General features: G+C 34.6%; 1 protein-coding gene across 3 annotated transcripts in view; it reads left to right on the top strand.

Annotated features, from left to right (window-relative positions):
• Window positions 1–13279, top strand: part of UBR5 (ubiquitin protein ligase E3 component n-recognin 5) — a 176449-nt gene that overhangs the window by 158442 nt on the left and 4728 nt on the right. For all 3 annotated transcript variants that reach the window (XM_027850037.1, XM_027850036.1, XM_027850035.1), the window contains exons 49-57: window positions 3040–3151; window positions 3674–3818; window positions 4676–4806; window positions 5502–5562; window positions 6293–6468; window positions 6766–6850; window positions 8934–9089; window positions 9363–9476; window positions 12471–12615. In XM_027850037.1, coding sequence (XP_027705838.1) covers window positions 3040–3151; window positions 3674–3818; window positions 4676–4806; window positions 5502–5562; window positions 6293–6468; window positions 6766–6850; window positions 8934–9089; window positions 9363–9476; window positions 12471–12615 — 1125 coding nt within the window. The remainder of the gene's footprint in view (window positions 1–3039; window positions 3152–3673; window positions 3819–4675; window positions 4807–5501; window positions 5563–6292; window positions 6469–6765; window positions 6851–8933; window positions 9090–9362; window positions 9477–12470; window positions 12616–13279) is intronic.

Here is a 13279-nt window from a genome sequence, read left to right as displayed (position 1 = left end):
AATGTAATTCTCCCAGGGTTTTTCTGTGTGTTGATGGTGCTCAGAGTTGAGGTTCCTTTTCCTTTAGATCATGTATCAGTCCGAGGAACAGCTGTCATCTTGGCCCAACGTTCTTGTGCTTTTTCTGTTTGCAGTTCTTTAGTTAACCTTGTGACGATGACTTTCTAGCTTTTCTCTACCTCCATTGGATTCAAACCTAGAAGGATATAAATACTTTAGTCAATTTATTTACATAGTTCCAAATTGTTTTCCAAAATGCTTGCACTGATTCACAGCTATATCACCTATGCATTAGTGTGTCTATCTTCCCATGTCCCTTCCCATATTGACCATTGCCTGCCGTCTTTGTCACTTTGCAGAACATATAGGGAAATCTCAGGGTGGTTTTGATTTCCTTCTATGTTGTTATAAGTGATTTGGAGCATTCTTTCCTATGTTTGTTAATAGTTTACAATTCCTTTTAGGGGAATGGCTGGGGGGGGCGGTGTACACATGTATATACACTTGTGTGTTTTTGTTACCTTACATGTATTTATTTTGTTTATGCAGAAGCTTTACAGTTTTATGTAATCAAAATCATCTTTTTTAAAAAATCTTTGGTAATTGCTTTTATCCCTTATTTGGTTAATAATCTACCATAGTTATGAAAGGTATGAGTTTTTAATTTTTAATATTGTTATTCTAAGGTCACATCCATTTTGAATTTCTTGTGGAATATTGTACAAGATGTTGATCTAAGTCTAATTTCTGCCAGACTGCTATATAACTTTTCCAACAATAAAAAAGAAATGGCTTATAAGAGTGAATTCAGTAGGAACCTTAAACAATTCAACGTCATGAGGATTATGGAGACTTAAAAAAGGAATAAATAGATATAAGTACCCTGAATCAAACTATAAAAGTCCAGAATAATAATAATCATAGCTTATAGTTAACATTAACAATTAAACTAAGGGAGAGCTAAAGTGACTTGCCCAGGGCCACACAGCTAACAGTGGTCTAAAACAGATTTTTAACTCGGGTTTTCCTGACCCCAGGCCCAGTGTTCTATCCACTGTGCCACATAACTGGTGTAATAATCAATGAAGAATATTAATGAAGAGAAGAGGGAAAGAAATCCTTTTTAGAAAAAGATGCAATTTTAAAAATTAAAGGAGTAGAAGGGGGATTTTATTTGACTTTGTAACTGAAAGGGAAAAACAGAGGAAGAATTAGATACCTAGGCAATAGGAAGAAAGATTTAGTAAAACTCCATAAACTGATAGATTAGAGAAGGTTGTGTGGCTTGATGGGAAAGAAGTAGAGCCTGTAGTAATGGAGGTGTCTTGAAGGAGATTAAGCAAAAATAACTGAATAGGCAAATTACTTTTTTTTACAGAAAAAGAGGAACAACAGCAGGGGAAAAAATAGATACACGGAGGAAAATATAAACCTAACTCATAACTTTAATAATGATTTAAAGCAAAACATTTTTTGAGTGACAGATTATATCCAACCTAATATGTTGCTTACAAGAAACACTCCCAAGAAGCAGAGACATAACAGAATAAAAATGAGACACTGGAACAAAACTTAACTGTCCCTCAAGTGAATCCACAAAAGTAGGAATTGGAATCAGGCCAAACAAAAATTCAGAACATATAAAGAGATTTTTTTAAAACACCCTTGAATGGCTTACTGTTATGAGATTTCAACATCCTTAGCCTGGTATTCAGATTCCTCTGCACTCAGTACCACCTTACCTTCCATTTTTTCAGCTAGTTTGGATTACTTGCTATCTTTCTAATTTTATCCTATGTTCTCTTCTTTACTTTTGTTCACCTTGTTCCCCATAACTGCAATGTAATATCCTTCCTCCCCATTTCTCTTGATATTCCCCTCACCTCCCAAATCTTTACTTGTTGAAGAATAGCCCATCCTTGAAGATTTACTTAAAGCCACTTTTCCAGGAAGATTTCCTTTATTCTTTTACTTTTCTTCCCTCCGCATTGCACTTCGCCCCTCCCGTCCCAATCTCACACTAGTTGAAAATGCTCTTTTTCTCTTTAGATCTCATATAACACCTTCTTGCTTATATAACATTTCACCTTAGCTTTGTTATATACAGCTTCTATTCTGTTTTATAACATGTATATTTATGAGTGTATCGCATCATCCTACCAGATTGTAAAGAGGGCAGAGATCATGTCTTATTCATTCTTGTATACCTAAGCACTTCTCACAGTTATTTTGCACATAGTACATGTATAATAAATATTGGTTTTGTAACCATAATCAGTCCTATTTTAAAATTTAATAATGGAAAACAATTTTAGTTATCTAATATTGTTGAGCAAACAATAATAGTCTTAAAATATTATTGTTAAATAGTGTGGCTGTTTCTGTTTATTTAAAGAACGTAAACCTGGTCATAAGATAATATTCTTAGCAAGAGTGAGATTTTGCTTTTTGGCACATTTCATGACATTCTAGGAGGAGACTGGATAAAATGACCTCTAATAGATAGATGTTTGGTGACTACAGAATATACATTATCTTTTTCCTACAATGGTACAAGTTGAAGTAGTAGAACTAGGATAAAGAACATAAATAAGTCTGTGTTAAGGGCATAAATTATAGATATAATAAATTTTTATAATCTGTCAAATGTGCCAGGCACTGTGCTGGGTTATAAGGAGTGATAGCAAGCAAGGACAATTTATTGCCCCTCATTCTGTCACTTTATCCACAGAATGGGTCAGCATCACTTTTTGGTTGGCAGTGAACAAAGGTTCTTAGCCAAATCTTGGGGCATTAATTTTATTGAACAAAATGTGCCATATAATTTGAGGTGCCACTGAGAAGTTTTCATAATACTATCTATCACAGTTGTTGTGAACTTGGTATGATCTATATATTAAGCATTTTGTTTGTTACTACATCTTTCTTATAGAAGATTTAATGTTTTAGCAAAAGTAGATCTTTATGACCTTTCGTAATCTTTAATGATCACTTGAAAAATGGTCACTGAACTTGCTTTTTACCTTTCCTTTCCTATAGGTTTGATGCAGAGATTAAGGAACAGAGGGGAGAGAGATCGGGAGAGAGAACGAGAAAGGGAAATGCGGAGGAGTAGTGGTTTGCGAGCAGGTTCCCGAAGAGATAGAGACAGGTATGCTAACTCTGTTTATTGCATTATAATGTATTCTCTCTGTTATTGACTAGCAAGTATACTACATACTTAAAAATTAATGAAAAATGTGAATTATGGTATGTTTTTAAAGAAATAAAATTTTATGACATTGACATATAGACATACATGTCATAACTGAAAGAAAATTGGTCATATAATGCTTTATGAAAGTTCTCCTTTAATAAATATAAATGAATTATATAATTTGTATATCAAAGGATTAACCTCTATGTTGAAATTTTACTTTTTAATCTATTCATGATTCTATTTGTCAGGGCATTTTGATTGACTTAATAACATTTCTTGGAATTGTAATGTTTAACGTGAATCTTTCATCTAGCAAAGTCAAGTTAATTAATTTTGCTCAATAACCTTTTATATTATAATTGGAATTATGCAATTTTATATTCTAATTCTGTTACTTATGGTATTGGGATTTCACTTTGTACTTGGGGGACATAAAGTTATATGGAAAATTTAGTAGCTTTCTTTGGTATTCAGGGATTTTAGGAGACAGCTTTCCATTGACACAAGGCCTTTCAGGCCAGCATCTGAAGGCAATCCCAGTGATGACCCTGATCCTCTTCCAGCACATCGTCAGGCACTTGGCGAGAGGCTTTATCCCCGGGTTCAAGCAATGCAACCAGTAAGACCAGAATGCATGGGTGAAATTGTAACAAACTGTATTATTTCCCAAGATTTTTTGGTTTAGAATTATATCTGTCCTTGTCAGGAAGTCAGCCATTCATATATTCCCAGAGTTATCCAATGCTTTTCATCAAGCAGTAGAATTAGGGAAATACTGTGGGAAATGTGGCCCATACAGTGTTTACATGGCTTGTTTTTTCTTCTCCCATTATGAGTGATTTGGAAGCATGGTTCTAACTAACTGAATAAATCATTGTGGATTTCAATTGGTACAAATGTTTACTATTCAAAATAGCTAACTAGACATTTGCAGATAGTGGTTATCTTAGCACTTTGCAAAGTCCTTATCTTATTGAAAGATAAGTATACCAGCAGTTTTTCTATATAGAGAATATCAAAGAAATTTCTTCATGATATAGTTATGTGACCACTCTTCCTGCATGTGTGTGTGTGTGTGTGTGTGTGTGTATGTGTGTGTGTGTGTGTGTACACATACATATATATATTATTGGGGAAAGATGAGCAATTGAGCCCTGGGAGAACTACCACTAGCTCATGAGGTAGGACTTAGTTATAGTTCTGTTGTGAGAGTTGTTTGTTTATTTTAGTAAAAATGTTTAGCCTTAAATACTGTCATAAATAATTGAAATATTATGGGTGAACCTGGATCCTGTTGGACTTGGAAGCACAGGATCTAGGTTTGACTCCTTTTTCTGCCATTTAACACTAAGACTTAGGTCACTTGTCTCTAGACCTCATACAAAAGCCATATATGTATATTATGAATAGTTTTCTATGACTAAACAGGAGAGGCTTAGGAGGACTATTTGAATAACTTTCTTTTGTTGCTTATAGGCATTTGCAAGTAAGATCACAGGTATGCTATTGGAATTATCCCCTGCTCAGCTGCTACTTCTCCTAGCAAGTGAGGACTCTTTGAGAGCAAGGGTAGATGAGGCCATGGAACTCATTATTGCACATGGAAGGTAAATATATATTTGCAGAGAAAAAAAAATTTCATGTTTGAATTATTTGAAGACTTTCTGTTTAAAATATTATGAAGCTAGTGCCATATTTTATTTCATTTCTACTGTAAAGCACCATTCTTGAGTTACTTATTACTGAGTGCCTCCCCCCCCAATTAACTTCTAACAAACTTCACAATCGAACATCTAAAGTCCCAGTATATTAGTGCGGAATTTTCACAGTTGTTTTTAGGTCCTGCCTGGTTTTGAGATGGTTCCATATACTGAAGCATTTCCTTTTTAGTTGAAATTCCAATTTCCTTTTTGTTGTAATATTTTCAAGGAAAGTAGGGTCTCATTTTGTTCAAAGAGCTGATTTTTTTGTTTTCCCTTTTCTTCCCACTTGGGTGCTTTTCTGCTATCCTAGAAAATCTCACCAATTCTCTAAGGCCCAGCTTTTTTCTTCTCCACAAAGACAATGTTGATTTTGTATTGTTACTCTGAAAACATTTATTGTCTCTAGTGCACATTTTGGTACTGTTTAGATGTACACTGTCTCATTATGATGTTCTGATTATTTCCTTTTCCTGTTTGTATAATACTGTTATATTAATATAACATAATATATAATATAATATAACATTTATATTATATTAATATAATATAACATTTATATTATATTAATATAATATTAATCAATACTGTTTTCTTTCAAGGGAGAATGGAGCTGATAGTATCTTGGACCTTGGGTTGCTAGACTCTTCAGAAAAGGTGCAGGTATGAAATCTTTTTTGTAAACAGGATCAAAACAAAAGTAATTAGAGAAATTTGAGCTGGTTATTACTACTTGCTTTCCCTAAAATATCCAAAAAAATAGAATTTATTTTGTTCTCACCAGTTTTTATTTTACCATAATTCAGATTGTTTACTTGACTCATTCCTTCTATTTTTCTACCCTTTCAACTAGTAGGGTCATTAGAAGCCCTATAGGTACTTGACTGCATTTTAGAACAGAATATATAGGGAGCTCTCTGGCTTAGAAATTATTGTTATTTGAAATTAATGTAGTCAAAGTTGAATGAAGAAGGGTGCAAAGATAAGTATAATAGAAAAAAGGGAAATTAATAGATAAGGAGATTTGGACTATAATCTTTGATCATCACAGTTTAAATGAGGACCCACAGGCCACTCTCATTTAAAGCAAACTCTGATTTGGATTTGATTTGACTTGGCTATGATGATAGAATTAAGAGCAATAGGTGGTAGGAGTTTCTTTTGATGGGGATAAGACTTTGGTTTTAGACTTAGTGTAAAAACTACCTAGATTTATACCCAATACAAAATGAGATTTCCCATATTCTCAGTGTAGTCAACAGTGCAGAAAACCTAAAAGGTAAAACATTCTGTTATTACTACTTGCAGCTTCACCATGTATATAAGTTTAAAAGTTTGGGTGCCCTTTCGTAAATAATCTTTGTAATGAATCTCTGGTATTCTTTGGTCCTAGGAAAATCGAAAACGACATGGCTCCAGTAGAAGTGTGGTAGATATGGAATTAGATGATACAGATGATGGTGATGATAATGCTCCATTATTTTACCAGCCTGGAAAAAGAGGTTTTTATACTCCAAGACCTGGGAAAAACACAGAAGCAAGGTTAAATTGTTTCAGAAATATTGGCAGGTAAGATAATAACCAGTCTCAAATTTTTATTAAAAAATGTTGGTTTATGGACTTAGTTACTTACATTCACTTCGGCTATAGAATCAAATTCTGTTGGTTGATAAAGCCACACATACATGTATAGGCATATACACTCTACCTACGTCACAAATCTTAAATATAAATTTTGCCCTTAGAAGTTACCTGATGAAATTAATTTGTTTCACGTTTAGAGAATATTTAAGTATGTGTTAATGCCATACTTCAGTATTGTTTAAGTTGCAGCTTCATAAATTTCCTCTTATTTTTCATCTTCAGAATCCTTGGACTCTGCTTGCTACAGAATGAACTGTGTCCTATCACATTGAATAGGCATGTAATTAAAGTATTGCTTGGTAGAAAAGTAAGTGATTCTAAGTAGCCTGATTTTGTTAATGTTTATAAACAATAGTGATAATAATAGATCACATTTATGTTGTGCTTTATAGTGCACAAAGCACTTTGCATACATTAAATTTTACTTTTGATCCTCAGAACTCTGAAAGGTAGGTAGTGTGAATCATTTTATTCCCATTTTATAGATAAGGACATGGAGGCTTAGAAAGGATGTGATTTTCCCAGAGTCATAGCTAGTAGTAAGTGGTGGAGCCTTAACCCCTTGAATCCACTGATTCCAAATCCAGTTATCTTTCTATTCTACAATTGCTTGTTTGATTAAATAATTGCTATATCTTTCTTTGTATGCAATTTAGTATTAAAAATCAAATGTACTATATACTGTTATGCAGAATTAGTTTTTATGTACTTATGTGCTGACAAAATTGGCAGATGCTCATTTAAAATAAAAACTACCGGTGAAATATCAGGATATCATGGGAGAGTCCCTTAAAATGACTAATAAAACATTATAAAAATGATTAGCCTGATAATCAGCATTTGTTATATTTACAGATTTGGTTTATTATACCAGTCTGGGTGAAGGTGTGACAATGTCAGGTTATAGAATTTACTAACCAAATATTTACTAAGCGAAATATTTCAATTCAACAAGCATTTGTTAAGTATTGGGCTATGTACCAGACCCTGTGGTAGATACCACAGCAAAAATGAAACTGTCCTCCTTACGGAGCTTATGTTCTTAGGACTTGGGGAGGGGGAAAAACAGATAAATACAAAGTAATTTCAGGTGGTAGGGATAGCAGGCACAAGTCATTAACCATTGGGGGAAGAGAAGTGGTCAAGAAAGGCTGGATATAGGAGGAAAACTTGTGTGAGCTTTTAAGAGAGGGTCAGATTTCTAGTAGTGTTAAGAGAGAAGATTGTTTGAATGAGGAAAGAGAGGAGATAGTCTCTATGATGCTACAAATGTAGGAGATAGAATATTATGTACAGTTTGGCTAGAATATAGAGTGCGTGATGAAAAGTAACAAATCAGTCCGGAAAGGAGGCTGGGGCCATATTGGAAAGGGTGTTAAATGTCAGTCAGAGGAGTTGTTTTTTATCTTGGAAGATTAAAAAAAAAAATGGAAGCTTCCTGAATTATTCAGAAATATCAATTTAGCAGCTGGGTGTAGAATGGTTTAGAGAAAAGATTGCTATTGAGGACCCCCTAATCAGGATACTGTTAATGTCTTTATCTCCTGTGCCTGGAACATAACAGGTGCTTAATAAATGCTTACTGACTGACTGATAGACCAGTAACTATTTTGCTATGTTAACTTCTTAAAAATAAATTTTATTGCTATCTTTTTTTATGTCACTATTTCCCAATATATTTCCCTCCCCTTCTCCAAGAGCCATCCTTTGCAACAAAAGAGAAAAAATTAGTTCAGCAAAAGCAAGCAACCCATCAGCCACGTCCAGCATAAGCTATAGTGTTCCACAATAATGTAATTTAGACATGGACTTTTAATACTGGACAAAGGGGTCTTAAAGATCATAGATGATAGTCCTATCCACTTATTTTACAAATGAAGACGCTGAATTCCAAAGAGTAAACTATCCAAAGGCACACTGACAGCAAGTAATGGGACTGACATTTCAACTCAGGTCTCCAGTTCATTGCCTTTTCCCCTTACATGTGTTTGACACTGTCCTTCTTAGATTAACATGCTACCATTCAAGTTAAAAAAATGCCAAAAATTTTATTCAGTCTACTGTATTAGAAATGAAAATAGATTCCGTGCTTAAGAATATAGGAGTGTTGATGACTATTCTTAAAAACTAAATTTCTCTTTGCTTAAGCGCAGAATAAGAAATATAAAGGTCAATTTAAAAATTATTTAGTGTCACATGATGCTGGAGTACATTGTCAGAACAATAGATCTATTAAACTTACTTCTCCAGAACAAGATTATTATTAGCATCTAGTGTGATTTTCCTTTTTTTGGCCTGGATTATTTGCTGTAAACAACAGTATGAATAATTTCATGTAGTGATGCAAGGAAGTTTTTTATAATAATGTCATAAAATATCTTTTTTATTAGGTTAATTGGCATGATTTTGCATTTTTTGATCCTGTTATGTATGAGAGTTTGCGGCAACTTATCCTCGCCTCACAGAGTACTGATGCTGATGCTGTTTTTGCAGCAATGGATTTGGCATTTGCAATAGACCTCTGCAAAGAAGAGGGTGGAGGACAGGTAAGTAAAATTCCTGGTTTTAGGATTCCATTTGAAGTATTTATTAAAAGTATGTTGTTATTCATAAAATATTAATGGATTAGTGAAAAGAACTAGATAAAATCAATAATGAAAGATGTTCTGTTTTCAGTGTAGGTTTTATATTTTAGGTATACATTGGCTATTGAATTATTTTTAGATTTAAAAATTCTGTTAATCTAATAGTTGATATCTTTACATTGCTTTTCTGCTTGTTACATCCAATTAAAAAAAATACATCTTCATTTTGCATAGGTTGAACTAATTCCTAATGGTGTAAATATACCCGTCACCCCTCAGAATGTATATGAATATGTACGGAAATATGCTGAACACAGAATGTTGGTAGTTGCTGAACAGCCTCTACATGTAAGTATTTTCTTAGAATTTTTGGTTGTAGTCTAGTATTCATCAGGTGTAGAAACCTAAGTCTTCTTATAGTCTTAGCATATATCTAGTGTTTCTTGTTTATTACAATTTTAATATAAGGCTGAATAACAATACTATTCAAATTTTAAATACATTCCTGAGAGCAAGAAACAAAGGAGAGAGAAGGCCCAAAAGCAGTGTCAAACCTGAGAGACCCAGTAGTGTCTAGTGCATAGGTTCCCAAAGTATGCAATGCCACCCCCTGGGGGGCACTGGAAGAGTAGGGGGGTAGCCTCAGGTGCAATTGGGGAGGCATCAAATAAAAATAAGGGGGCAGTGGAAGCATAAGAAAAGAAGAAAATCTTGAAAAATTTCGTACAGATTTTCATCTATTGTGTAACAGTTAAAGTTGTAGTAATTACATTATTTTCCAAATAAACACACAGAATGCAAATTATAAACCATCAGTGGTCAAATCCACAACAGGTCTTAAGCGGGTGTTGGCAGGTGAGCATGTCATGCATTGTTGGGAAGTCCAGCACTCATAGGCGGGAATATGTATATGTAATGACTTTTTTACAGTACTGTACTATACAGTTACATGATGCAGTATTGTGTCATCAAAATTTCAATGCAGGGAAAAAACCTGCAAATTTATAATAAATTATTAAATTTCAGATGTGTAATTTCAAAAAAATTTATATTTTTTGAAATGACGCAAGTTTAGGGGGGAAAAAACCGTCGAAGGGATAAAGAAAGTAGATTTCCAGAGGAGTGCTGGGCAATTTTATTTTTTTTTAAGGAGGCAGTAGGCCAAATAAGTTTGGGAATACTTCCTGTTTGCTTTTAGGTTTTTCTAATCTGATTACTATATCAGTAGATAAGTTGGTGTAATTGATAGGGGAATCAGAGGCATTATTTGGCTTTCTGACTTAGCTGTGGTGAAATCTTTGCATGTATGCAGCTGTTTTTATCTTTATTCTTTTAAACTTCACATATCATGATACAGACAGTTCTAGCTTTGTATAAATTCACATTATGCATATTCAACTTAAAGAATTCTGAAAGAAATCTACATTTCAAAAAAAACCCACCTGTGATAACTTTACTGTGATAACAGTACTGCTGTACTGTGCTTTCTCAGTCCGCTTGTGCCCCTCAGCTTGACACTCTATGGGTCCCTCCTACCCCCACCCCATCCCCTGAAAAAAAAAAACTGAAAAAATTTCAATTAAAACCCTTCAAGTGAAAGCTGCTACCACTGGATTGGGGGCGTGGCTTGAGACTTCCAGCTCAGAGAGAGGAGACATTTGCCCAACTCTACCCCTCCTGCCCTTGTGTTAGGTCCCAAGTGTCTGTCTTCTGTTGGGCTGTATGTCTGTTCTTCCCTAAACCCCACTACTTCCCTACTCCACATATTCTTCCTGGTGCTCTCACTTCTCTGTCCCTGGCTCCCCAACATGTCCTTAAAACTGTGTGCTGGCTCCCTTCTTCCATGGGCACACAGCCCCTTTCTGCTTCCCTCTCTTGCCCTTCTCCATATCTGTGGGCAGACAGTCACATTACATAAAAATCTCTTTATGTAAATGTCTGCAGCATGGTCCACGTACATAAAATAAGAACTGTCTGTAGTGCAAAGAGGCATTCCCACTTTTGAATGATTAGGCTTATGTTTTGTTGATTAAGAATTCTGGGGTTACCAGATAGCTGTGTCAATGTGAGCTAACACTTGATATCCCACCACCCTGTCTTTTTGGATCCCCTTTGGAACCTTTCACTGACGTAAATTTGAATCCCTCTTGCTAGTATTTCTTGTCACCAAGGGCAAGTTACTTAGCCTCTCTGAGTTTGTTTCCTTATCTGTAGTATGGGAATAATACTCCTGTCCATAAGATTGTGATGAAAAAATTAGTTATTTAGGATAATTACTTTGTAGACCTTAAAAGTGTTGTGTTTAGTCCAGATATAATTCCTATTTCTTCATACTATTCTCTTTTCCCATTCAAGTCTGATTTTAAATTCTATTTCTTCCATAGTGAAACCTTTTCTGATATTCTAAAATCAGAAATAACCTTTCTTAAGAGGCAAATTTAGAGACAAGAGTGACACAGTGGATAGAGCCCTGGGCCTGCAGTCAGGCAGATCTGAGTACATATCCGACCCCAGAAACTTAACTACTTGTGTGACTCTGGGCAAGTCACTTAATCTCTGCCTCAGTTTCCTCAGCTGTAAAACAAGAATAATTATGGCATCTGTTTCCCAGGGTTGTTGGGTGGATCATAAAAAACCAACTTTGTGAAACATGCCTGACATATAATAAATGCTATGTAAATGCTTATTCACTTTCTTCTATACTTGCATAGTATTTGGTTTGCATTTGTATTTAATTTGGAATGTTAAAGTCACCTAGCACAGTGTAATGGCTTGATTTTGAGGCCGTATTTATTTTATGTCTGGTTGACTGCTGTTTACTAATTTAATTGAACTACCATTCTTCTTCTTCTGTTACCTAAATGACCTTCCACTTGCATCACCTTGGACTTTTAAACCTTATTTCATTCACTAAACAAAATGTTCATAGCACCACTTGACATTAAAATTGTAAGCCTTTTTTTTAACTCAGTACATTCCTGCTTCATTAAAATGGTAGATAATACTAATAAATTTGTTGTTGTTCAGTTGTTCAATCATGTCTGACTCTTCATGACCTCATTTGGGGTTTTTTTTGGCAAAGATACTGGAGTGGTTTGCCATTTCCTTCTTCAGTTCATTTTACAGATGAAGAACTAAGGCAAACAAGGTTAAATGACTTGCCCAAGGTCACACATATCTACTAAGTGGCTGAGGTCGGATTTGAACTCAGATCTTCCTTACTCCAGGCCCAGCACTCTTATCTACTGTGCCACCTACTCCCATGCGCTCCCATAAATAAATAGTTGAATTGAATAATGCTTAGTGGAGGAGAATGAAAATAATTTATTTTTTTCATTATAGGCAATGAGGAAAGGTCTGTTGGATGTCCTTCCAAAGAATTCATTAGAAGATTTAACAGCAGAAGATTTCAGACTTTTGGTAAATGGTTGTGGTGAAGTTAATGTGCAAATGTTGATCAGCTTCACTTCTTTCAATGATGAATCAGGTATGGAATTTTGTTTACCTTCTTTTCGATATGAGATACTGTTGCTAATTTAATCATTCAGTTGGCAGATTAACTGCCTAGCTTGATGAGACATTAATAAAAGATCTATGCTAAACTCAGAATATAACTATTTAATAGCTGAGTGACTTTTAACTTCAGTTTTCTCATCTGTAAAATGAAGGGGTTTTGTTCTTGGCGACCTAAATCATGAGCTTTAAAAATCTTTTGGCTCAATCTTCTGAACTTCTTGATTAAAAGACTTCACTCCTGTTTTCACGTAATTTACATATTTGATCAGGAAGACATAAATTAGTATAAGCCAGAAAAAAATACCTATTCCACTGAATCTTCAAGTGCTATAAAACCCTGCTGTTTCTTCTCTCCCAGAAATTGTATTTCACCCCTTTTTGGGCCAGTTGTGTGATTTCACTGATTTAGGGAACTCCCAATGAGTAAAAGCTGATCTGAACCTGCTCTACAACTTTAGAGGCTTAGAAAGCTGTCTGGGGACACTTAGAGATTAAATGACTTACTCAGCATCCTAAAACCAGGAAGTGTCAGAAGCAGGACTTGAACCCAGATCTTTATGATTGAGTGGTCATATGATTGAGTAGTCACTACTCTTCCTCTATATACCACTCTGTCTTTAAAATGTATGATAGAA

The sequence above is a fragment of the Vombatus ursinus genome, unplaced genomic scaffold, assembly GCF_900497805.2.
Source record: "Vombatus ursinus unplaced genomic scaffold, bare-nosed wombat genome assembly UNPS02008961.1, whole genome shotgun sequence".
Lineage (NCBI taxonomy): Eukaryota > Metazoa > Chordata > Mammalia > Diprotodontia > Vombatidae > Vombatus > Vombatus ursinus.
The sequence above is the reverse complement of the archived record's forward strand: the minus strand, read 5'-3'. Positions and strand labels throughout refer to the sequence as shown.